Below are 24,552 nucleotides of genomic sequence, written 5' to 3'. Positions count from 1 at the left end.
GTCGCCAAGGGGACGTCCCACGCTATGCTTCCTCGATAGAGGGGGACATTTCAATTTTGGCTCGGAGGCATAGAGTCAACCATCCACTCTGGACAGAAAGCTGAGGGAATTTCAATATAAATGTTATATAATTTAATTTATACAAATAAGCATCTATACACTTTCAAACATGCAGTGAGCATTCTTTGCTCCTTTTGCAATAAACACAAAGAGACCTATGAATATCTGTTTTTTTTACCTGTGAAAAGGTAGCAAATATTTGGAAAGACTGCGGTGACCATTTTGCTTTATTAGCGTTAAAAAATCTACACTGGCAAGAAATTAATATCGGGATAAAAAGATCCATCATGATCAAAGACAGAGAGAGAGAGAGAGAGAGAGAAGGAGATGTTCTTATCGGGAGCCTAAACTAGTGGTGCAGCTTCAAGGAGGCTTGTGAATTAACTCCAGAATAAAAAATAAAAAACTTTTCAGTGTTCATTACAGTTACAGCGAGATTACATGCGTTACAAAATAAATATGACATGACAGTTTCGTCTGCATGAGAATTTCCGGAACAAGAGAAAGTTTCATTAACCCCCTTTTACATGCCAAGTCTGGAATCTGGTTCTAAAGTGACTAAAAGATCCAAGTGATGTGGGAGCGAAAGGGGGATGGGGAGATATAGAGAAAGAGAAAGAGATCATTTATAGAGAAAATAGAGCGACATAGAAAGATTAAGAAAGAGAAAAGCAATAGAAAGTGTAAAGATAGGTCAGTGGAAAGAGAGAGAGAGAGAGAGAGAAAGAGAGGAGCGGATTTATAAAGCAAAAATAATAGGAATCAATATATATAAATACTGATTAAAACAATTAACGGAGGATTGATAACATTAAATTGTTTATATGTATAGAGAGAGAGAGAGAGAGAGAGAGGCAGGGGATAGCGGGAGAAGGGGGGGGGGTGCGGAGTCGGTAGGTATTAAAGAAAGAAACTGTCAATTGATTTATTGATCCTGTTGATTGGTAGATGTTTACTCTACGATGATTTTTAGGAGCAAGCATCTACGAGCTGATTGAAGAGGAAAAAAAATGTTGGTCCATAAGCCAACCCAAAGGCGCCCTTGGTTTGATTTCGCAACATTAATACTAGGCTTGTATCATGCATATTGTTCCTAGCGCATAGAGTTAGACTCTACTGGAGATGTAGATGATCAACTCAAAATATATGTATAATATGAGACTGATGAGATTTTGTGACCATACATCACAAAATCCCAAACCATTGTCAGACATATTTTTTAGTAACGTCACCGAGCAAGATTCATGGTGGACACACCCCCAAAGCTCCCCCCCCCCCGATTTTTTTTTCTTCATGGCCCTGCACGCTCGTCTGTATGTCAGTCGGGCTGGGGAAAGAGGGAGAGAGAGAGAAGGGGTTCGAAAACTAATATTTTTATGTGAAGGATATGGTTATCCGTTATATTTTACTATGATTTCACATGCCCGTTTTTTATTTTAAAAATGACCTCTATTTACATGCATACCTCTCGAATAAGAATTTATTAGAGACAACTTGAGATTTTACCAAACATAGCAACGTATAACATGGTGCAATACCAATAAAAAGATTCATTGCATTTTAATGTCAATACACTAAACTGATTGTTACAATGCGATGGTAGAAATGCCATGAACATAAAAAATCAACTTTTGAAAGACTCTTGAAAAAATTTCATCTTTTATCCCTTATCTTCATGCCTCGAAGGAGGCTAGAAATGTTTTCATAAACAATTTTACCAGACATAATTTAAATAAAACGGGACTTTTCTTGACCACAAATATCAGAGGGTACTTCTGTAATTCGTTATTTAGGTTAAGTTGGTCCACATTGTATAACCGCCCCGACCGCAAATCGTTAAGACAAACACTTTCACCCTCACTAGAAAGTATACGACAGTGCGTTGACAGAGTACCAAAATAGGCGGTTCCTTTCTCCTTCTATTTAGAGCAATGTCATTGTTACTATTTGTCGCCCCGTCCCCTCTTTTAACAGCGGTACGTCCTCCGCAACCCTTATAATGTTGATGATAAAGAAGCTGTTAACAAACAGAAAGCTCGAGGATAAATCAATATGATAACAATAAGACCCCCTCACGGAGGTTCCCATGATAAATAGACGGCGTACCTCGTTACCACAGGCAACCAACTTTTGGGGAGACTCTAGCAATAATAGTGCGCGAGCCAGGAGTATAGTTCATTCTAAGACAACAACAGCGGCGGTGTTGTCAAATTTTAATCATATCCTCTGCATAGTAACAACACAAAACTTTCTTTTTGAACCGTACTTCGTACTTTTCACATATTTTTAGCCCTAATTCAATATTCTACATGTTTTGAGCGAAACACGCGGAGAAATATATCCGACATCTATCCATGTGCTCCGCCCATTCAACTAATCCATAGAGAATAAGGTTGTGTGAATGGACTCGAGTCGTCGGCAGCTAACATGTGAACTGGAATTACTCACTGCAATCTCCTGTACGCGTCTTCCTAAAGGATCCATTAAAATGGAGAATTTTGCCATAACATGATCGAATGATGTCATCTTGACAGAATTGAGCAGAGAATCTCTAGTTTTTGTGCCTGGATATTATAATCATACTTCATTTTCTGCTATGCCAAGTGATATATCGTGATAATCATGCACAGTGAGTATCTTAATTGTGTACCTTGTTACGTGCTAATGTTTACCAGTGTCGATAACAGCGAGGATTATAATGTAACTATATACACTGGCCAGCCCCTCTGTGAGCTCTGCGACAGCTTTGGAGCGCAGAGCGCAGAGTCCGTGTGTTTCCGTGTTAATGATTTGTTCTTTGTATTCTCGATTAGAATTCACAAAATAATATAATTTTAAAAAGTATATCAGTTACAGTACACATAATTGGCTATATATACTCTCTTGTTATTAAGCATAGTTATAGTTATGTATTTTTATTGATGTATCGTTTTCCATAAAAAGTTTATATACAACAAAAATATATAAAAATTTCCAAAAATGAAATAAAATATTATCATATTAGGAAATTAAATATAAAATGATTTAAATATTTTACATCAATGGAGATTTGATTAATGACAAGAAATTATACCCCCAAAATGTGTATTGTATTTGTAACTTAAAAATTATATGATGTGCATTGCAATTTATTGCACCCTGATCGAGTTTTGAAAAGAAGTGTATCACATGCATTGTTTTTAAATTTAATTGATTCCCTTTAGACTCTCAGTAGACTACATGAAGCCTTAAAGGCCCACTGCACTACTTGTAGCTACTTGCGCCCTCTATATAACAAACAATGCCTAATCGGTGACCATTGGTCCCCCATGATCCTCTTTTTCTTATGTTAACTGAGAGCTGAGTTGATGAGATAACCATCTGTCCAGTGACCTTGCAGGGCAGTCTAATCCCTCCTGTAAACTACGGCAGATAAGCTTTAAATGTGTTTACAAGACATAATTAAGATAACCCTTTCAGATCTCAATATTTAAGCAAAACAAACCTGAAAACTCCAATGTGAAATTCATGAATATATTTTCCTTATGGTACCAAAACACATTTATCTCTATTTCATGTTATTAGCAATATCCATCACCCAACTGTTTGTATATGTATATATATATATATATGATAAATCAAACAGTCAAGTTGTTCATATTAAATTTCTTCTTCCTCCACACAATTCAGAGATTTGCAGTTGTGTCCTGCATGAGTCAATATCGATATCCTCCTCCGGCTGTTGTTATTGTTGTTAAGAACATTCATGTTAGAGAGGAAATGTAGTCTTTTATATCTTTACCGGTAATAAGTATCCAAGTCTATGACATTTTCAAAGAAAGTATGTACCATATATAAGTGACAGTGATTGATCAATAAAGTCATATAAGAAATAAAGCAAATGCCATTTTCTACTTTTCCCGCTTTTCTCCCATCTAGAATATCGGGTTTTAGGAAAGAAAGGTGAAGGCACTTTCTCAGAGGTGCTAAAATGCCAGAATATACAAGATGGGACTTACTATGCTTGCAAGAAAATGAAACAAAACTATCAAAGGTGAGAAAACTAGAAATCTTTTTGTGTGTCCATGCAGCAATAGACATGTTGAGAAAAGTACCTTTTTTGATAATTCTCATGAGTTTGTTGTTTTCATTTCAATTTTTCAAAGTGTTCAATTAGAGTAATCTGTAATTCAATGGATTTGTATGATTTTGAAACTTGAACAGGTGAACAACATGTCCATGCATATCAAATTGTTGTTAACATCATTCAACTGAGATTGATGAAATGAATTTTGATAATTGACGCTATTCGTTACAAAACAGTAGGAAATATGAGCTGTACATGTAGCAAATATCTACATGTATGTATAAATTACTTTGGTTTTAAGTTGCTGTTGCTTTGGGGACAGAAAGAAAAATAATAGCTTTAGATGAATGTGTGCTATATATATATATGTCGTTTATATTTCAATATATACACATGCCAATTTTACAAGTACATGGTATGTACAGTACTATTATACATGTAGTTGTATTATATAATTGGCAAATGTATGTTAATTCACATGTAGTTTCATCAAGCAGTTTCTCTTATTTGCAATGTACACACCCCCATCAAGATGATTGTCAGAAATAAATTAATGCCTCAATGTACTGTGACAACCCTAATCAAAATAAATTAGTAGACAATAGTGGGGAAAAACAGGTCAGAAAATATGCTTTGACGATATTTTCAACTGTGAGCATATTTTTCATCTACATGTATATCTTGTTGGAAATTCTTGCCTAAAATATGTTGTTTATGTGGGTCCATTTCATTTTCCATTTTCCCATTAAAATAGTCTAGTTTTCAAGGAATTACCATAAAAATATACAACAAACTTTCTCTGTTTTTGCTTTTTGTGCATCTTTAGTTTGGAGCAAGTTAACAACCTCAGAGAGATTCAAGCCATGAAGAGGCTAAGTCCTCATGCCAACATCTTGGAACTTAAAGAAGTAATCTTGTAAGTATTCCCCTCTTCTTGGGGGAGGGGTAGGGGTGGGGGAGGGGTTGATGTAGTGCAATATCACCCTCTTGGATATTCCCTGCTAGAGTGTTATATTCTACTCTATCAATTACCAATAGTGCTGAATTAAACAGGGGTCCACCCTGATATTAATTTTGTTTTAACAGAAGCAGTTTCAATCATGTATGCACCCTTGCCTTTTTTGCATAATCCCTACATGAAACAAATATATTATTTTATCAAAAACTAAGAAAAAGATGGTGTTTTACATTTTCTGTGAAAAGCAAATAGGAGAGGATGTAAGGAGAGGATGTAAAGCCCCAGTCCCATATAAAGCCGGACCAGCACGGACGAGCACGGACCACTCCGGACCATCCCGGACCATGGTCTGGGGTGATCCGGGATGGTCCGGGATGTTTTGTTAAAAAAAGTGTGATGCTTTTAAAGCTACAGTCCCATATACGTCCCGGACCGTCCCGGACCATCCAGGACCATCCAGGACCATCCAGGACCACCCCGGTGCCAACACGGTGTCAACACGGACCGAATCCCGGATCACCCCGGATGGGGTCCGGGACGTATATGGGACTGTAGCTTAAAAAGAGATATTCAAAAGTTCAAAAATGCATTTCCAATTCTCGCTACCCCAAATAGCGATTCTGCCGAGATCCGGGGAAAATCCTGAAAACGCGCATTGCATTATGGGATAGCTTTTCGACATTACAGCTTCCTGTGCAGGCGTTCGTGATCACAACCCTCTCTTTCACGGTAGAGTTTAACGGCCTTTTGTGCTAAAGTCACTAATTCTGCCCGAAGCTTTCCATTGCATATTATAATCTGTACAAATTACACTGATTGGCATCGATTTTAGCGTGCGTGAAAACTCTGCACAGCGAACACAGGCGCTAGCGCCAGCGGGATGGGACTCTATACCGGAAGTTGTAGTGACGACCCGAGAGAGTGAAAATTACCTCGTCTCGCGAATTTCGAGATTTTCGTACCTATTTAGGGTAGCGAGAATTGGAATGGGCTCAAACTGAGACCAATCTGTTTCTTTCAATTTTCACATTAACAAAAAGGAAACTAACTAGATATCAGGATGGACTTTCCCTGTAATGCAGAGGAGTAGACATCCACTCATTTAGGAGACATATCACTGATCACTTCATTTTTTATTTAAATCCACTCTTATGGTTTGAATTAATCTTTTGAGAGTGAATTCCACTATTTATTTTCAAACATAGATTTCCACTCCATCCAAAGGGATCCCTGATATATGAATGAATATGAATTCTGAAAGAGTGGTTTAATTCTACTCCTCTATGCTATGTACCGTTAAAGAGTACTTCCTTGGCTTCTTGCAGTATAATGCCACTGCTCTTTTAGTTCTCATTTTTTCATTTCTCCCTCTCTCTATTGTGAAAAAGTACTTTTTGTGCTATTTTTATTTTTTTGCTCTAAGCAATAATAGATAAGAAAATCTGCTTACCAATCTGTGCTTCTTCACTGCACCTGTTAAAAACTGCACTTAAAATAAAATGATACAGTACTTAGGCATGTTTTTAATTTCACGCTCACAGAAGAAGAAGGATTGAAAGAATCAACGCACTCTAAAAAACTCTGCATTTCACAGTGTCTATTTTTCATCTGCTTCTCACCTACTTTTGTATTTAAAAAAAAAAAGAAGATTTTTTTGTTGTTGCTCTAAGCATTAATAAAAGATAAACATATCTGCTTACCAATCTGTGCTTCTTCACTGCACCTGTTAAAAACTGCACTTAAAATAAAATGATACAGTACTTAGGCATGTTTTTAATTTCATGCTCACCGAAGAAGAAGAAGAGGAAGGATTGAAAGAATCAACGCACTCCAAAAAAACTATGCATTTCACAATGTCTATTTTCCATCTCTTTCTCACCTACTTTTGTATTAAAAAAGAAAATGCGCCTTGAATCCTCAGCTTTCACAATTTGATGTTTCCATGGTAACGGTGATAGAGAATTGTTAAAGGGATTTACTCTGAAGATGTAGGGCTCTTTTATAGTGCACGGGATACATGGATATAGCTCAGAATAAAATAAATACAAGACAGGGAGCGGATCAAACATGTTTAATTTGAAGATTTCCCTATAAGATTGAATCTGTTCATGTACATTACACTTATATACCGGTACTGTATTAACGTGGAGATCAGTTTTGCATTGGAAGTACAGTATAGAGATAGCATGATAGTGCAGTGTACAGTATGTACTTGTATTTGAGCTGTTATAGAGTGTTTTCATGAAATATTAAACTGAGTATTGTACATATATTTGTATTGAATAATATTTTCAGGGAAACAAATACCAAAAGATAAAAATTTGCGTATCATTAGGAGACACAAAATCGGTAAATGAATTCAACTATCATTCCATACAATGCAAAATGCACCAAAAACCATGCACCAAAAACCAAGAACCAAGAAAAAAATACGTGCGGTGTGCTGGAAGAAAACTTCTGTTATTCCCTTTTATCGCCCATTAGGTTTGAAGTATTGGGTCGTTAACTATTTCAAGCTTTTGTGTGGTAAAAACTTGATGGCCATTTGGGGTAGCAAAGGTCTCACCAAATTCATAAGAAATCAATTTAGGCAAGATTTACCGTACCCTAAATACACATTCAAAGTCAAAGGTCTGTGGACATGACACTATCAATCTTAATTTCTTTTATTCAACCTACTTTGTCCACATATTTAATTCTTTATGTAGTGACAACAAACTAGAAAAAAAGAAAAAAAAATGATTGTTCAGGTCAATTTGCTCTCTTGTCAAAATATAATATGCCTTGCCATGAAAAAAGGGGCCTTTGACATTCAACATTCAAAGAGTCACCTCAGATCTCTGCTGATTGGTTGTCCAAACATCTATTTACATGTATGTACAACCTGTTGTAATACCTACAAATGAGTATTCATATAATAATGAGATTTTTTCCTCCTGACTCTTCCATTATGAACAGTGACAGAAAAACAGGAAACCTGTCGTTAGTATGCGAGCTTATGGACATGAACATCTATGAATTAATACGAGGTAAGTCCGTGGCACCTAAAGCTCTAGAATCAAATCAGCGGAGTAACTAATCTTGCCTCTCATTACTCCGTGAATGATTAATGCAATATCAAGGGCACATCGATTGAATGGCCATGTTGAGTAAACAATCCATCCTTGCGTATTATGAGCTGTTCAGGTTGTCAGGCATTCAATTAGTAATGATACTCAGTTTTTATATAGTGCTTTTTAGAATCACTAAGTGCTTCCAAACTTGGAGTAGCATCACAGGCTACAGAATATAAAAGGCATAGTTACTTAGATTTCCCATTCAGGCATTAGACATTTTAGTATTTTAAAAAACTATTGCTATTTTGCTAATCTCAAATGCAAAATTTAAAGGGGCTGATTATTTTTGGAAATGACATGAACAATGTATCACAGACAGAGAGGACAAAAATCATGATTGTTTCAAGAAAATTATCAAAATTAGTAGTGAAGAAAAGCAACGTTCATTTTATACATGTAATAAAAGGCTGTCAAATCACCACCCATGCAAGTTTTCATCTCATAAACTAACAATGATTTTAAGCATTTATTTTTGATGGTCAATTTAAAAGGTTAACTACATGTACAAATGTAGCACATTTTTTGGTATCAGTGTCTAGAACAGTTATACAGTAGTGTAATAATTGTATTACCTTCTTTTGCAGGGAGACGGCACTACCTGCCCCAAGAGAAAGTTAAAAATTACATCTACCAATTGATCAAGGCATTAGAACATATGCATCGGTAAGTAACCTTTGTTAGATGATTAATATATCAGATCATATGGATTCAGTATAGGGAAATATATATTCTCGTTTTAGATCAGTTTTCCTTTCTTTTGAGATTATTATGGCTTCCCTAACATCATTTTCTAGCCTGAATTGCCCGGCATAGTTCACAATTTATATTTCCTACACATTGAGTTCACTGGGTGATATATATGGATGGAATATATAAATAATGAATTGATGAGCTTGGGTATCACCACTAGTAGTGGTGATCTAGCATGATATATGGATTTCACATCATTATCATTTACCAATCAGGTTCACTAGATAGAGCATTTTCATTCTGATTATACATGGTCTGTGGTAATCATTTTGTGGTTGTGACAGCGTGCCCCGTCTCTGTACGTGGCCTAGATATGTAATCTCCTTTCCATTTTTGTAATTTCAGGAATGGAATATTTCACAGAGATGTCAAACCAGAAAATATTCTTATCAGGGTAAGTTACATTTTGTTGTCCCCCTTCCTTTGCCTACCGGTATATTGTGTCAAGACCATTATCTGAGAACAGTTTAGCTTTGATCTGTCTGTGTTCTAAATTTTGTTACATCAAGAATCAGTAGTAACCTGCTCACATATATTGGAACAACTTTTGTAGGGATTGGTGTTATGAATATGTCAGACATTTAAAGTTAAATGTAAATGTATACACAAAGGTTCTTTAGATAAATGTTAGAAGCATTTACTTTTGTTTTTAAGTTTAGTAATATTCAATTTCTTAAAAATGGAATTATAAATAACATACAGGAACTCCTCCCCCTCTCTGATTAGCACAGATATAGTGCTTTTAACTCAATTGCTGGATCACATTTAGAGTGCAGCTTTTGATAGTACTGTAAATTTTGTGACAGTGACTATTAAAGTGACCAAACATGCATCGTAACATGAAGTAGGACTGTTTGTATTTCTTGTATAGAGTGGTGTTTATGACAAGAAGTTGATACTGATGTCATGCCAACGTTGACATTAATTTTACATTGCATGTTGATGACGTACGGGGGAGGGGGGGGGGGAAGTGGCTTGTATTGTGCACTTCTAATCGTGACATAAATAAATAGTGTTGTTTAATCAAATTACTGCCTTTTATCGAATTAATTTTCACAGGGAGACATAAATTTGCTAAGGCATGCGATCGCCGAAGCGTGAAATGGATCGATGATGATCTAATTTACTTTTAATAATGCCATGGTCGCGTTGCTCTCTCGTACTGTGGTCAGGGCATTTGTAGATTAGCTGCGCTGTAATTGGATTTTTATGTCAACTAATTTAATAATTCAACACTACGTCATGTTTTGTGTGCCCATAGTAACACCTGAGAATTGTAGACTTATAATCGTGCTATTTTGTTAGTTGAATAAGATTGTTATCCAGTCATTGATCTATGAGAATCAATCATCAATTGGTGGCTCTGAGCATCGGAATTTCCCGTGAGAATTTTGATGAAGTATTTGTTTATGTATATCACCATGTTTACATCAAGCATCCTCATTTAGTTTCATATATACAAGAGATGTTTTTCAAATATTCTATAATTCTAATATATTACCGGTAGTTTATATGGCAACAAATAGGCTGTCAAATTTGATCTATTTCCCATTGTTCCAAACATTATTGAATTTAAATTGTGGCCTTCATAATTCCAACAGTAATATTCATTGTGCCTGCCCTCTCTCTCATAAGAATTCCAAGAACATGAACATTGAAACCTGGAATGGTGGCATTATTATTGTTATTAATGATATTATTATTATTTCATTTTTTGTTATTATTGTTATGTTGTTATTAAGATTACTATTTTTATAATTATTAATTGTTTTATATAATAATTATTGTTCTTATGAATTCCATTTTTTTTCATCATTATAATGTTGTTATTATAATTGTTATTGTTAATATTATTATTATTATTATTATTATTGTTATTGGTGCTGTTGTCACAAGTAATTCCCTGTGATACAGTGAAATCTCTGTAAATGTCTTATTTTTTTTAACCTCAAACTCATTTGAAAGGAGGGTAGAGACATAATATATTAATAAAATACCTTATTTTCTTTTTATTAATAATTAATTGCCTTTAATTTCATGGAATTTTAATTTCATTTGTTGTAGGATGATCATTTGAAGCTAGCAGACTTTGGTTCATGTAGAAGTGTGTATTCTAAGCAGCCATTCACAGAGTACATCTCAACAAGATGGTATGTATTTATCTCTACATTTAATACAATACATAATATTGCATTTTTAATTTCAGCGATTTGGGGAAGGCCATTATAATGAAGATCAAAAAAGAGAATTTTTCATAGCCTAGTCCATTACCTGTTATAGGAAAATGCATTATAACAACATATAGCATAATCCAAAAATGATTCTACATGTATAGGATATTTCAAAGGGTATTGATACTTGACTTTTCAAAGTCTTTGTGAATGTGTTTAAAGCAATCTATGCTATTATATTTACATTTGTTTTGAGAAAATTCCAAAATATTAGAGACTTATGTAGCAAAAAATAGTGATTGATATTGTTGATGATATTTGATATGTACAATCACACTCAATCCAGTATCTAAAGACCATTCAAGGGAAACAACAAGCATTTCTTTTATTATATGTAAGAGTTTCGTGTATGAATATTCTTGATTTATAGGTCAATTTAGTGTGAGATATCAATGTTTCCTTTCCTATTGAATATTCATGATATAGGTACCGTGCTCCAGAGTGCTTGCTCACAGATGGCTACTACTCCTATCAAATGGACATGTGGAGTGTAGGATGTGTCTTCTATGAAATACTCAGGTATGTTTAACATCAAGAGATTATTTATAAAAGTGTTTTGTTTCCATAAACAAACGGATATTGCTATAGGTCTTTTGTTTTTCAAATTACCTATATTTGTATCAGTCAACTTGAACTGAGTATTTGTGTATTGAATAAGGACTAATTGAAGGAGTTCTCTAAAACTCTACCAAAAAAACTTTCATCAAGTAAATTAAATTAGTATTGGGTGGGATATTTCAATTAGCTCTTGCATCTAATAATAATATTCAGTTCTTGTGTAGCACATAATACATCATGAAATACAATCTCTATATGATTCCAAAGAGCTTTGGAAATTATTACCCTAGCTTTAGCTAACATATCTGAAATATGCTTCATTCGCTTAGGCACTATCCTGCCAAAGAAAATGGCACTATAAAAGTTTTTTACTTATCAATGTGGGAGGATGGTCACCCCATTGTAATTCTTAAATTTTGAAACGGCTTTTGGGAATTGGGGTTTCTGTGGATTTGCTTATTTCTCACCCCAGATTATTCATATTTATTGACAGTTTACATCCTTCCATGAATAATCATAATAAATAGTTCACGCTGTTTGCATTCATATTTGCCTTCATCTAAATTTTGCCCTTATTTATCCCTTTGACTTGTAACTGACAAAATTATAACCTTCATTATTACTTGTAGGCCTATTCATGTTGAGGCTTAAAGTTGTCTATCATGATTACCTTATATATTTCTGTTCTTATTTCAGCTTACATCCCTTATTCCCTGGTGCCAATGAGGTAGATCAGATTGCAAAGATCCATGATGTCATGGGGACACCAGATGCTACCATACTCAACAAATTTAGGAAGTAAGTCCACTTTTAGTGAAAATGTGACATTGAAATCGGAAGTCCACTCTGATATTTAAGTTGGTTATGATATAAGCAGATACATGAGAGGAATCGGTCAGTGAAAGTTCGAGCAGGATCCAATTAAAATTAAGAAAGTTATGAAGTTTTGAAGTTGCCCTCAATCAAACACAAATTGGCAACTCTGTGACTCTCCCAAACTTTCACTGACCTGTTATCATTTTTCTGATTCTATTAAACCAACTTAATATCAGGATGGACTTCCCCTTTAACATGAACTTGTTGACTAATGAATTCTCTCACTATGAACAGGTGTCACATGCATATTCACCTTTTTACATAATAGCAGTGAAGGGATGTTCCTTTGTCTACCTGAGGAACTGTATATTTTGTCCGCTTTCTTTGTCTGTCATGTTCATAGTGTCTCATTCCCATAGAATTAGTATAGGAATCACCTGGTTCTTGTAGCCAATAGCATCAGTAAAGCGTTGGTCACATCCCACCGTGCGTGTTTTTAGTCCGTACGGTTTTAGGGGAGGCCACGGCCGCCACGTTTTTCTGAAAACGTAGGGAGGGAGTGGCAAAGGCAGGGAGCGAGTACCGGCAACGCGCGTCACACGCACTGTGTAAGTACGTGGCCCGCACGCCACGCCTGGCCGTGAACGGTTGCTTGCATCGTACGTTGCGCACGTGGTAAGTGCGTTGTACGTGCTTATAACGTGCTTACAACGTACGGTCTCCGTGCGGTTGCCACGTTATCGTACGGAGGCCGTACTTACAAGTGCTGCTCACGTACGGTGTCCTTACTCACTCGCATGTTGTAAGTGCGTGCACGTGCGATGAACTCGGTGTTTATATAGGACGACATTCCGATGTTCTCCAGAAGTCCCAGCTGTTGCTGCCTCAAGATGCCGCCCATTCCACCGAAGAGACTATATACTGCATAAATCAGTGCGAACAACGTGCGTTGTAAGTGCTTACTCGGTACGGTCCACGTGAGTTCTGCGTGCTCATTGGATAGCTGAACTGGGGAAGTGGCGAGTAAGCACGGACCACGCACTTATCACGTGCGCCTTTAAAAGACGCACGGAGTCAGTGCGCTGTGCGCTCGTTGGCAGTACCGGGCACGCACGTCACACGCACTGGGGTGAATCGGTAGCCCGAACGCAGCCCGAACGCAGCGAAAGTTCCTCATGCACTAAAAGTGCTACGGTGTGTCTGCGTGCTCCCAAATCCGTACGGAGGCGGTACTCATCACGTACGGATACCCAAATTTTGCCAACGTTTTTGCACGTAGACAGCACGCACTTGCAAGTACGGCGGGATGTGACCACCGCATAAGTTGCAGTTGACTCTCAGCTGAGAGAATGCACTTTGCTATAAGAACACATCTGTTCAATTTACTTCTAAAGTTGGAATTTAGAAAGAATATGTGTTATTCATCCTTAGAAAAGACAATTAAGTCTTTATCACAAATGGTCCAAAGAGAAAATGATATCTGTGAATTAACTAGGAAAGTGTGCAATTTAGCAGAAATATGGATTTTTATATGATTTTTTTCTTCTTCTATTAAAGGTAAAGACCAGTATTGGCAACGCCCCAATTTCAAAAAATGAAATGGAAGCTCTCATTACCAATCATGTGAAAGAATATGTTTTGACTAATACATGATGATAAAAAATTTGCCGGGAAACCGCCTACTAATTCATATATTTGGTAAACTTATTTCTCTCATGGTCTGGTGAGAGAGATAGGGTAGTCCCATATACATCTTTCTGTGTATAGTGCTTGTAACTTTACGAAGAATGGGCCAAATTTCTTATCATTTTGATGATTCCAGAACCTTGCAGATGCTAGATGCTAGATGATCAACCTTTTCTGATCGATTCCACAACGTTTCTTTCACAATGCAATCGCATGACCATTACTGGTCTTTACCTTTAAGATAAATGACTTTTGTTTATATTTTTTCTTCATAAATGCACTAAGATTCATACATACATAGTTTAGATAAATCCACCCTTTACATCTATACATATGCATAATCATAGCCATATTCCCCTCTCTTATTTGATGGTTACAGATGGTTTTCATGGTTACAGATACATTCAGATTAAAAACATTTATCATGAACCTAAGTCTAGACTATTGTGAAGTCAGGTTTATGATTAACAGATGTACAAAGTCCACATGTAAGTAGGAGAATGAAATCCCTTTATTGGTCATCCTTTTCATTAATTTCATGGAATTGCCAAGAGATGGTGAGATCATCCATAAAAATATAGAGACATAAAAATGTATGAATTCATAATAAGTTGTGTTTCTTTATCTTCTAGCACATGCCAAATATTTAGACATATTCTGACATTTAGGCAGTCAGTAGTGCCAATAATATATATTTGTGTTTATTTTATAATTTCCAGCGTTTGAAAATGTACATGACAAAAATATTGTCCGTGGGAAAATATTGATTAAATGCTCTTTGATTTGCCAGTTTACAATGTTAAATGCATATTTATAACCCTGATTTTTACAGTAAGGCGAGAGGCATCAACTACAACTTCCCTTCCAAGAAGGGTTCGGGTATAGAGAAGCTGTTGCCCAACGCCACCAAGCAGACCCTGGAAATAATGAACAAACTCTGTACCTATGATCCTGATGAGAGAATAACAGCCAAGCAGGTCATCAGGCATGCATTCTTCAAAGATCTCAGGTATGGTGTCTTAGTTATTTATTTTGTTTCTGTTTAAAAGTACTAAAATTTTGTCAGTTATTATTCAACTTGATTATGCTTTTTAATTGAAATTTATCTATTTCTCGACATGTAGGATGAGCCCAAATGTTTTTCTCTTTCTTCTGTTTTTTTAAAACTGTATGTGTTTACCTTTCTGTTGACCTGCACTGCAACCAAAGAAGTTAACTCTGTTGGAAGATCACAAATAAAATTATTTCTATCATGCCAAGGGCTCATCATACACAAAGGAATGATATTCTTATGAAAATTAGATTGGGGTATATTTTTGGCCCAAGAATGATTACCTAAGACATGTTTTCATTTGATACCTCTACCATGTAGTTCTTTAAATGATGACAAATATTTAAGGATCAAATTAAGACAGTAACAGAGTGGTACACTGAAGTACATATTGCAGACTGTTGCACTAAAATAATCATAATGGTTCATAAACTCTCTTTTGAGCTACAAAGCATATATCCTACAGGTATGCATATTACTAAAAATTTAGGAAGGAAAAATTATGGCTACAGTCTATATGACTTTTAAGAGGGGTTGTCATACCGCCATCTATGGTTGTTGCAAGGCCGTTTCCAGGCAGGTCATGTAAGGCAGCAATATACATCACTTGACTATCTACTATACAAGTGAAAAACAACCAAATCTGTTTGCTCCCATTTACATGTTTCTGTTACACTGGGCATATTTACTTTACAGCTCGAGTCTGTGTCAACATTTACTATCTGTAGCCCTCTGTTATGTTGTGCACGTAGAATTGAGGGATGGTGTATTGTGAAAAAATACATGCATGTCTGTAGTATTTGCAATAATTATATCAAGGGCCTTGGCTGGTGTGTTCTGTAGATTATGTGACAAAACACCTTGTTAACATTCTTTTAAGCTGAACAACATACTCCTAAAAGAGATTATGAGAGAGATGCAAGGTTCTATTGTATTGTGAGACGGATAACTCAGCATGCTGAATTTTCTGTCTCGTCTGTATTTGTACATGTACTTCAAGAGTACCATCTTTTTGTTTCATTACCCCCCCCCCCCCTTATCCTCTCTGTTCTTTTGCTCTTCAGCCCCCCCCCCCCCCCAATGACTAATGGCATACAGGCAAAAGTCAAAGTATATATCCTTTACTTTTCATCTTTCAATCTCTCTTTCTTTGAAGTAGAATGTTATTTAAAAATAAGAATACCAAAGTTTTCAAGTATTTTTGAAAAGGCCATCTATTAACCTTGAATATTCTTTAATGTAAATGAGTAAAAAACTAAACAAAGGAAAAAGGAAAGATAAAAAATAGAAAGAAAAAACATTATTTCATATTAATAAGTGCAATAAATTGTTGTTGTTAGGTGAAGATTTACTTTTGTCAAGCCCAATGAATGGTTTAGCAAATAAACTTGAAGGAATGCGCATCTATTGCCATGGAAATAGTTGCTGCTTGGATGCATTGTATTCCATCCTCATTAATTTCTCTAATCAGAGATAATTACTGGCACTGTCTGACCACCAAAAATAAAAGCCCTTTAATGAGCTCTATCGGTTGTTTCTCATCAACTCGCAACTCTGCTTCCCCTATTTATGGCTTGACCTTTAGCATTGCGTGTGCATAATTATGTGTGATTGGACCATCGTCACTGTCAGATATCTACATCTGCCAAGATATTTTTTGTTAAGAGGCAGGGGTGTAGCAATGTTGTTCAGGTCTGTTTGCATTATGAGATAGCCTCATTGTTGGTAAGGAGTGTGTGGTCGTAGCTCTCCAGGAATGCTGAATTGGAACGATTACATGAATTGGAAACTACAAGAGATAGCTTTGAAATATATGCAGTAGATTATACTTAACTTGGAAGTTGGAAACTTATCTGCTGTTGTTTGTGGAGCTTATAGAACTTTACAGAAGCTTGGAGGATTACTCGACTGGCAGTGAATATTGTGTGGCAAAACTGTGGATTAATTGAATGGTTTATACATCTGTTTAGAGCGCCTGTCCTCAGATATTGTGCTTAGCGGAACTTTTAAAAACGATCGGAAAGCTAGAAATGATATTGATGAAGAGGACTTGATTTGCTTCAGACTTACACTGTAGTTGTTTAAGCTTGTCTTGCTCTCAAACTATATTGTTAGCATGGAGACACATCTCTGTCTGGGCTCTTAGGTGAATGAAAGAAAGAGTATTGACTAAAAACGCTACAATCTGCAAGATAATTGAGTAGATGGCTTATGATAAGCCTCACATTTTGAGTTATTACTTGAGGTAAGAGCTAAAAAGACCGTTAATTGCTACATGTAGGAAGATTATTCTTCAGTATTTATACTGTACAATTTCAAAAAAATGGATGTGTTGCAGCAAGTCATTACTTTCATAGAACTTTTGTGTAGAAGTGGGGGGCTACCATTAGAATGGAAACTTGTATATGAAAGAGGGGCTACATTTTACCATTAGAATGAAAGCTTGTGAATAAGGATGGGGCTATTGGTAGAATGGAAGCTTGAGGATGAGGGAGGGGCTACCATTGGAATAGAAACTTGTATATGAAAGAGGGGCTACATTGTACCATAGAATGAAAGCTTGTGAATAAGGATGGAGCTATTGGTAGAATGGAAGCTTGAGGATGAGAGAGGGGCTACCATTGGAATAGAAACTTGTATATGAAAGAGGGGCTACATTGTACCATAGAATGAAAGCTTGTGAATAAGGATGGGGCTATTGGTAGAATGGAAGCTTGAGGATGAGGAAGGGGCTACCATTTGAATGGAAACTTGTGAATGAGGGAAGGGCTACCATTATAGAAGCTTGTGAATAAGGGGATTATAGTAGTGAAAGCCTGTGATAGAATAAAGAAATTATCACAACTAAATGGATTATATCAGAGAAAAAAATATGTCTTAAATGATATCATCACTTTTTGAGAAATGTTTTGTTTGACAAAGAAAAGACCATTTTTAAAAATAAACAATAAAAACAGTAAGTACATGTATGTAGCATTGTCAGGAAATTTCTCATGAAAACAAAATTCATTTTTACTATACATGTACTCTGAGCTTACTCTGCAATATAATGATCCTATCACTACTCTATCTGAAACTGTATGTTTAAAATGCAACCATGTAAACATTTACTAATGCCCCTGACCCCTGTCCATTTCTTGCCTCCATCTTCATCCCCTCCACTTGGCTATCTTTCTTTTTCTCATAATTTGTATCATTGTATTTTTTATCTTTTTCTTTTTGTCTATTAATTAAGAGTTAGAAAGACATCAGTTATGTTTAAAATGAGATGAGTTAATGCCCTGGCCCCCAATAGAATGTTTTGATATTTTTGTACTCTCATTACCTAGTTTTCGAACATGCTGTATTTTATATTGTTATGAAATTATGATTTGATTGTCTATTCATGACATATAATATTGAGGGATATATCTTTTCATTAAAGATTATATGTGAAAATATACAGACAGAAGATTGACAAATTACTGTGATTAAAGAGCCAAAATGTTAATTTCAAAAATGAGGATTTTAAATAGTGACCTTCAATCTGCCAAAAAACAAAAGAAAATAATATAAAACACGTAGTTCTGTCTATTGTCTGAAACAAACACAAGCAGCTATCATTTATCAAAGATATGTACATGTATATCCAGAGGTGGGATTAATGGATATTTGAACACCTCTCTATGATTGCAAAAAATGTAAATTAGGCCGGGACCACTACCAGCCAATAATGAAATTATGCTATTTTGTATTGATAAAATTTGATAATTCAAAGCTCATTTGTGATAATAGAACCATTACACCTACTTATGTTTATTTGATATTGATTTGTAGTACCAGATATATGTTTGCATATTATGCTAACGACTTTGTTAGATTACTTATTAAGTGGATGAAATTAAGTGGGTGAATTAATTCAAGCAAAGACTTGTTTTTAATTACAGGGTAATACTGATCTATTGTCAATTGAACTTAGTTTAATCATTTATAATAGCTTTATTATCATTTCAATTTCATTATCTGTGACCTTATTAAATATGACTGATGTCTTAAATAGAGCATCATACACTATTAGTAAGTATTTTTAGACCAAGGCTTGAGCTACACAGGTTCAACATTGGAGGGGATGGAGGATGAATGACAGTATCTCTGTGTGCAAATTTACAATTATTTGAGCCTTGTCAGCTTACTTGTATCTCTAAAAACCAAAGGACATTCTTTAGTTGTTTTCTGTTGGCTAATTTGCCAGCGAAATTGACTCTGACCACCCCATTCTTCATACAAAATGGTCTAATGATACCCCAATTTAAGACATTGGATATAATTGTGCATGTATGTAATATGTTTTATGTCTCTTCTTTTTATAATATGTGCATGTACATGTATTATGGTACGACATCTAGGCACTTTATTAACCTTAAATATTCAGGAAAAAATCTTAAAATAGTAAATCATGTGATATTTATGCATGACTTTTGACCTTTTTAATAACAACAGGGATGCAGATAAGAGGAAGCAGCATGTGGAGAAGAAGAAGCTGTCGCTTGGGGATCAGGGGTCAGTCATATCAGAGGACACCGCCAAGGAGAGTCATGTGGAGGGCAAAGATGGCGACAATGATAACCATAAAGCTGTTAGGAAAGCAAGGGTAAGGACAATTTTTTCGACTAAATCCCAGATTAAGGGCATTGATCCTCCTTAAGGATTATTGGGGGAGGGGGCGTTGTTGGGCAAACAAATGAATCATAAATTTTTGCCCCATGCGATATGCAGTTCAGATTGAAATTATTTGGTACCAAGGAGTTTGTTTTATCATTCAATTACAGGGTGGGGGAGGTGGCAGATGGCAGCATAAAATGCATTTATCAGAACTTATAACTTTTTGTGCCATAGGATAATGCAGTTAACTCTTAAATCAGGGCTATTACCCCTCCCTCCAGATATGATATAGTCTAACATTTCAACCTGAAATCAAACAGACCATTATCAGATCAAGAGCATTGTCTCATGACACCTTTGTGTTGTCAATTGACATACATTTATATTTATTACAGAAATTTGCTTATCATAGTAAGGTTACAATATTAACAACAAAGAAGATTATTTTTTATTTGATCTGTGCAAAAATCAAGATATCCATTCCATTGTTTGTGTTTTTAACAAACTTTTTATTCCTGGAATCACTGATTAAATTGGGAGAAAGCGGGCAAGGAGAGACTTGTTTACTCTAGTGACTGATCTGTAATTAACTTGTGAAAGTACTATATGCAAGACACTCTACAAAGCTGAAAGATTTATTGTAAAACAAATCCTTTTTGCAACGTTCTTCTCATAAGAAATCTAAAAAAGTTGGATCTCAAAGAGTAAAGAAGATTCATAAGGTAAGATAGTGTGTAGATCGAGGTATGGTTGTGAAGAACAAATGTAATTTTCACTGCTCTCTAGGACTTTTTGTTTGAGTTGGTACTGTAGTGTGCAGGAATTGAACAAAATAAAGATGATATATTGTCTGCGGAGACCCAGTAAGGCATTAACTCCATTTTGAAGTATATCCGTGAATGCTCTGCTGACTCTTGGCTGACGATATGTGGTAATTACTTGTGTGTGTGTTTTGCTGTAGTGGGAAAAGATGGTATATGATGAGTATTGTAACCCCAAGAAAGACATTTCTGGGGTATTCTTCTTGGATTAAGTAGATCAATGGGCTTGTATTTCTATGAGGGTGATTTTCATATTCTTTTATATTTTTTCTTTTAAAGAGCTCTTTTGACGATGTTTGTGGCAAAATTGCCAAACGCTTATGAATTGTTTTTCTGAAACTACATGTACACGTACACAGCAAATTGGGAGAATGTGGGACACTCACATGAATGATTTTCAAATCTTCACTTACATGTATGAGCTTGTTTTACCTTTAAGGTTGTCCTTGAAGCAATATATCACTCACACTATGCACATGATATTCACATCACCTCAACTGGTTTACCTTAAATATAATGGTTGAATAAATGAATAAATCCTATAAATAAAATTTACAGAAAAAAATACAGCTTGTACTGTGAGGTAAATATTAGCAAATGAGATTTTAATCAGCAAGTGTTATAAATAATTAGGTAAACAAAGAATTGCCCATAAAGAAAGACTTGTATCTATAAGTTAGTTGATCAAATGTCTTTTGGCCTATTTCATTGACATATAATGTTTGTGGTTCTTGATTTTGAGTTTGGGTGCTCAATAATCTGTCCCATCTTACCTCACATTCACCTACGTGTTGATTCTATACTTATGATGTTATTATTTTGATTGCTTATTGTGAACTTTATTTTTGTTTTAACAGAGGAAAAGTAAGCTTCATGAAAGCGAGAACTACTCCAGTACATTACTGCCCAAGGTTCAGAACAACAAGATGGTCGGTCACAGTATCAGTAACTACCCGACGCAGACGTTTGGTTCCACCAGCTTTCCGAAGCTACACACCAACAACAACAGACACCAACAGAGTATGCTGCCAAGTATAGCCAATACACATTACAACAAGCATCATCATACAACAAAGGTATGTATTCAAATTTGTGAGAGGACCTAGTAATGATAATCATACACCCCCACTTGGTCCATGTTTAAAGATGAAGTGTGTTATAATGAGTTTCCAAAAACTCAATACTAGAATTCGTATATATGTGCTCATTTAATACATCTTGCAGCAAAGAACCATCTTTCTGTGGTAACATGTAGATTCTTTTAGCTTCCTATTTTATTATCTCTGTTTCCCCATGGAGGAGAAGAATTAATTGTTAAGTTCTGAAATTTCAATTTGTTTCATTCAGTAACTATAGCTTATTTTGCCAACTAATTTCTCTTCCCATCTTTTTCAGACATTCCAACCTGCAGCATCGAAGAATGTATATGGACACTTTCAGCTGCCATCAATATCAAAAAGCAAGGAAGCTCAGTTCTGATCAAGCTAATGTTTAAGAGATACAGACTCTTCACCAAAGCAAATGGAATAAAGTGCCTTTTGATAGCAACTGTGTTGCTTAAAACAATGACTGTGCTATAGAGATCAAATCTTGAGAAATTTTATTTTTGATGCTGAGTGTCCAAGATGTTGAGGGGTAAGGAGGGACCAACATACCCCTGTGTGATTATTCCTGAATATCATCTGTGCCATGAGGATCAAATAGAGAAAGGTTTTAGAGTCATGTGCCGTGGGTTGCTTTGGCAGAACATTTAGGAATCATTGTATCCCACCGCTGCCACCAGTATATCCTACTGCTGCCACCAGTATATCCTACTGCTGCCACCAGTATATCCTACTGCTGCCACCAGTATATCCTACTGCTGCCACCAGTATATCCTACTGCTGCCACCAGTATATCCTACTGCTGATCATCAGTAATTCCTACAGCTGCCACCAGTATATCCTACTGCTGCCAACATGTTGGAAGACACAAACTACAGTATGCACCATGCTCATAAGGATCATGGCTTGTGGATGAGGGCACCAAACTACCTCTTAGAGATGAAGCCTTAAAGCTCAAGTTGGTTTAGAACAACTTGAACCCTGAATATGTCTTGAAGATGTAGCTTTTTGTTGATAGATCTGCTCCACCGGAAGTACTCCCATAAATTAGCAGGGAGGGAACCCTATAAGAGATCTGACATGTGCAGGTCATCATTTCTCAGTCATCTCTGCTTTTAGAAATGAAATTCACTCTGATTTGTGTAAGGAGTGAGTGTCATTCTGGAATTTGCGGTATATATAGTGAAATAAAACACTTGTGAGACAATCGGCATAAGTAAGTCAAAATGTGGTGCAGATAAAGTGTTGCGTCATTTTTTTTATAATGTTGCAGGACAAATTTGGACATATCCGAGATTTGGACAAATTATTAAAAAAATTCTTCATGTTTTCACTATATTGATCTTAATATCAGTAGATACCTGACAAGAGTTTTACAGGAAATTCATGCAAGCTTAGTGATCTGAAGTCCACCATTTTAGTAATTGTCACAAACAGTATGTACAAATGTGTTCAAGACAAGCAACCATGACAAAAAGATTCTGTATTGAAAGCAATGCATTCGTTATCTACAAATGAGACTCGAGAGATCCACCTTATTTTTTTATTGATAGTTGATATTAATAGTATATTGATTGGTAATTAAAGTGAGATTGGAAAGGGAAATGAATATTTCAAAATAAATGAATTGCCAAATTGATATTTGCATGCTTTAAAAATACCTCATTGCACACTTGTGCCTGAACTATAGTTAACCTACTATATATGAAAGTGAATGCATCAATTGAAAGAAAAAACATTGTCAGAAATATTTATTTGATTTTCAATAAAACTGGAATATAGAAAATACATTATTACATTTAATCAAACAGAAAACATATTATTCACACAAAAACACTCTTACACCTGTAAATGTTTATTCCGTTCTTTAACTAAAAGATGTGACTACAAACAATGTTTTAATGGAATTTGGAGCAAATATGAACATTGAAAATATTGTATTATAAATTCTAAAGATCAAGATTTGAATCATGCTGCATGTATAATTGGACCGTGTTTTTTTCCTTTCTATCATCTTTATATTTTTTTTGAACACTTCAAAAATAAGACATAAAGTTCAGTCAACATTAATAACGTTATTCAACACCTTATCTAGTTATAAAGGCAACATAAGGTATGACATCAATTTGAATTTAGCAATAAGATAGAAAACAGCTACGGTATATAAGAAATTGCAATGTATTGAGCAACTTTACACTATTTTTTTAAAACCTGCATAATTTATCTTAAAAGTTAATGTGGATGGTTATCGCACTTAAGAAAAAGTTTCATTGAGGATATGAACAACATATGAATACAATTATACCAGATCTCTAACAAAATTGAACAAATTCATTCACAAATGGTTATTTTAATGAAAGACAATGTAAAGCAGCTGCTGTTTTTGTTATCAAAGGAGTTTGATATTTTCATATCATTGTGGGGGTAATTAATTTTGTAGCATGTTCCCCAATCTATGTTCTTGCCTGAAATTACAATAATCTTGTAAATATACAGTATACATGTATTTCCAAGTGACAAGATGTGAAGGACTTTTTACCTGTATAAAAAATAGTCTAATGTTCAAAGTGTGTGTACAGAGAAATGAACAAGATACAACAAATTTGTTCTAGTATATGTTTATATGTGAGATGAAATGTACAATTTTGCAAACAAATCAAATAAATTCATTTGATGCAGTCCTGTTTCTGAGAAA

The 24,552-nt window shown here is 35.3% G+C and overlaps 1 protein-coding gene across 1 annotated transcript; it reads left to right on the top strand.

Moving 5' to 3' along the window:
• The first annotated feature begins 2,454 nt into the window (after positions 1-2,454).
• On the top strand, positions 2,455-24,552 carry LOC580960 (MAPK/MAK/MRK overlapping kinase). Its single transcript, XM_780985.5, has 13 exons — positions 2,455-2,689; positions 3,979-4,093; positions 4,953-5,042; positions 8,043-8,113; positions 8,785-8,863; positions 9,296-9,344; positions 11,015-11,100; positions 11,608-11,700; positions 12,436-12,537; positions 15,074-15,250; positions 19,772-19,922; positions 21,612-21,830; positions 22,150-24,552. Exons 1-13 carry the CDS (start codon positions 2,683-2,685, stop codon positions 22,231-22,233), a joined length of 1,323 nt encoding a protein of 440 aa, XP_786078.1. The 5' UTR covers positions 2,455-2,682; the 3' UTR covers positions 22,234-24,552.

Source organism: Strongylocentrotus purpuratus, unplaced genomic scaffold (assembly GCF_000002235.5).
Source record: "Strongylocentrotus purpuratus isolate Spur 01 unplaced genomic scaffold, Spur_5.0 spur5_scaffold_5, whole genome shotgun sequence".
Lineage (NCBI taxonomy): Eukaryota > Metazoa > Echinodermata > Echinoidea > Camarodonta > Strongylocentrotidae > Strongylocentrotus > Strongylocentrotus purpuratus.
The sequence above is the reverse complement of the archived record's forward strand: the minus strand, read 5'-3'. Positions and strand labels throughout refer to the sequence as shown.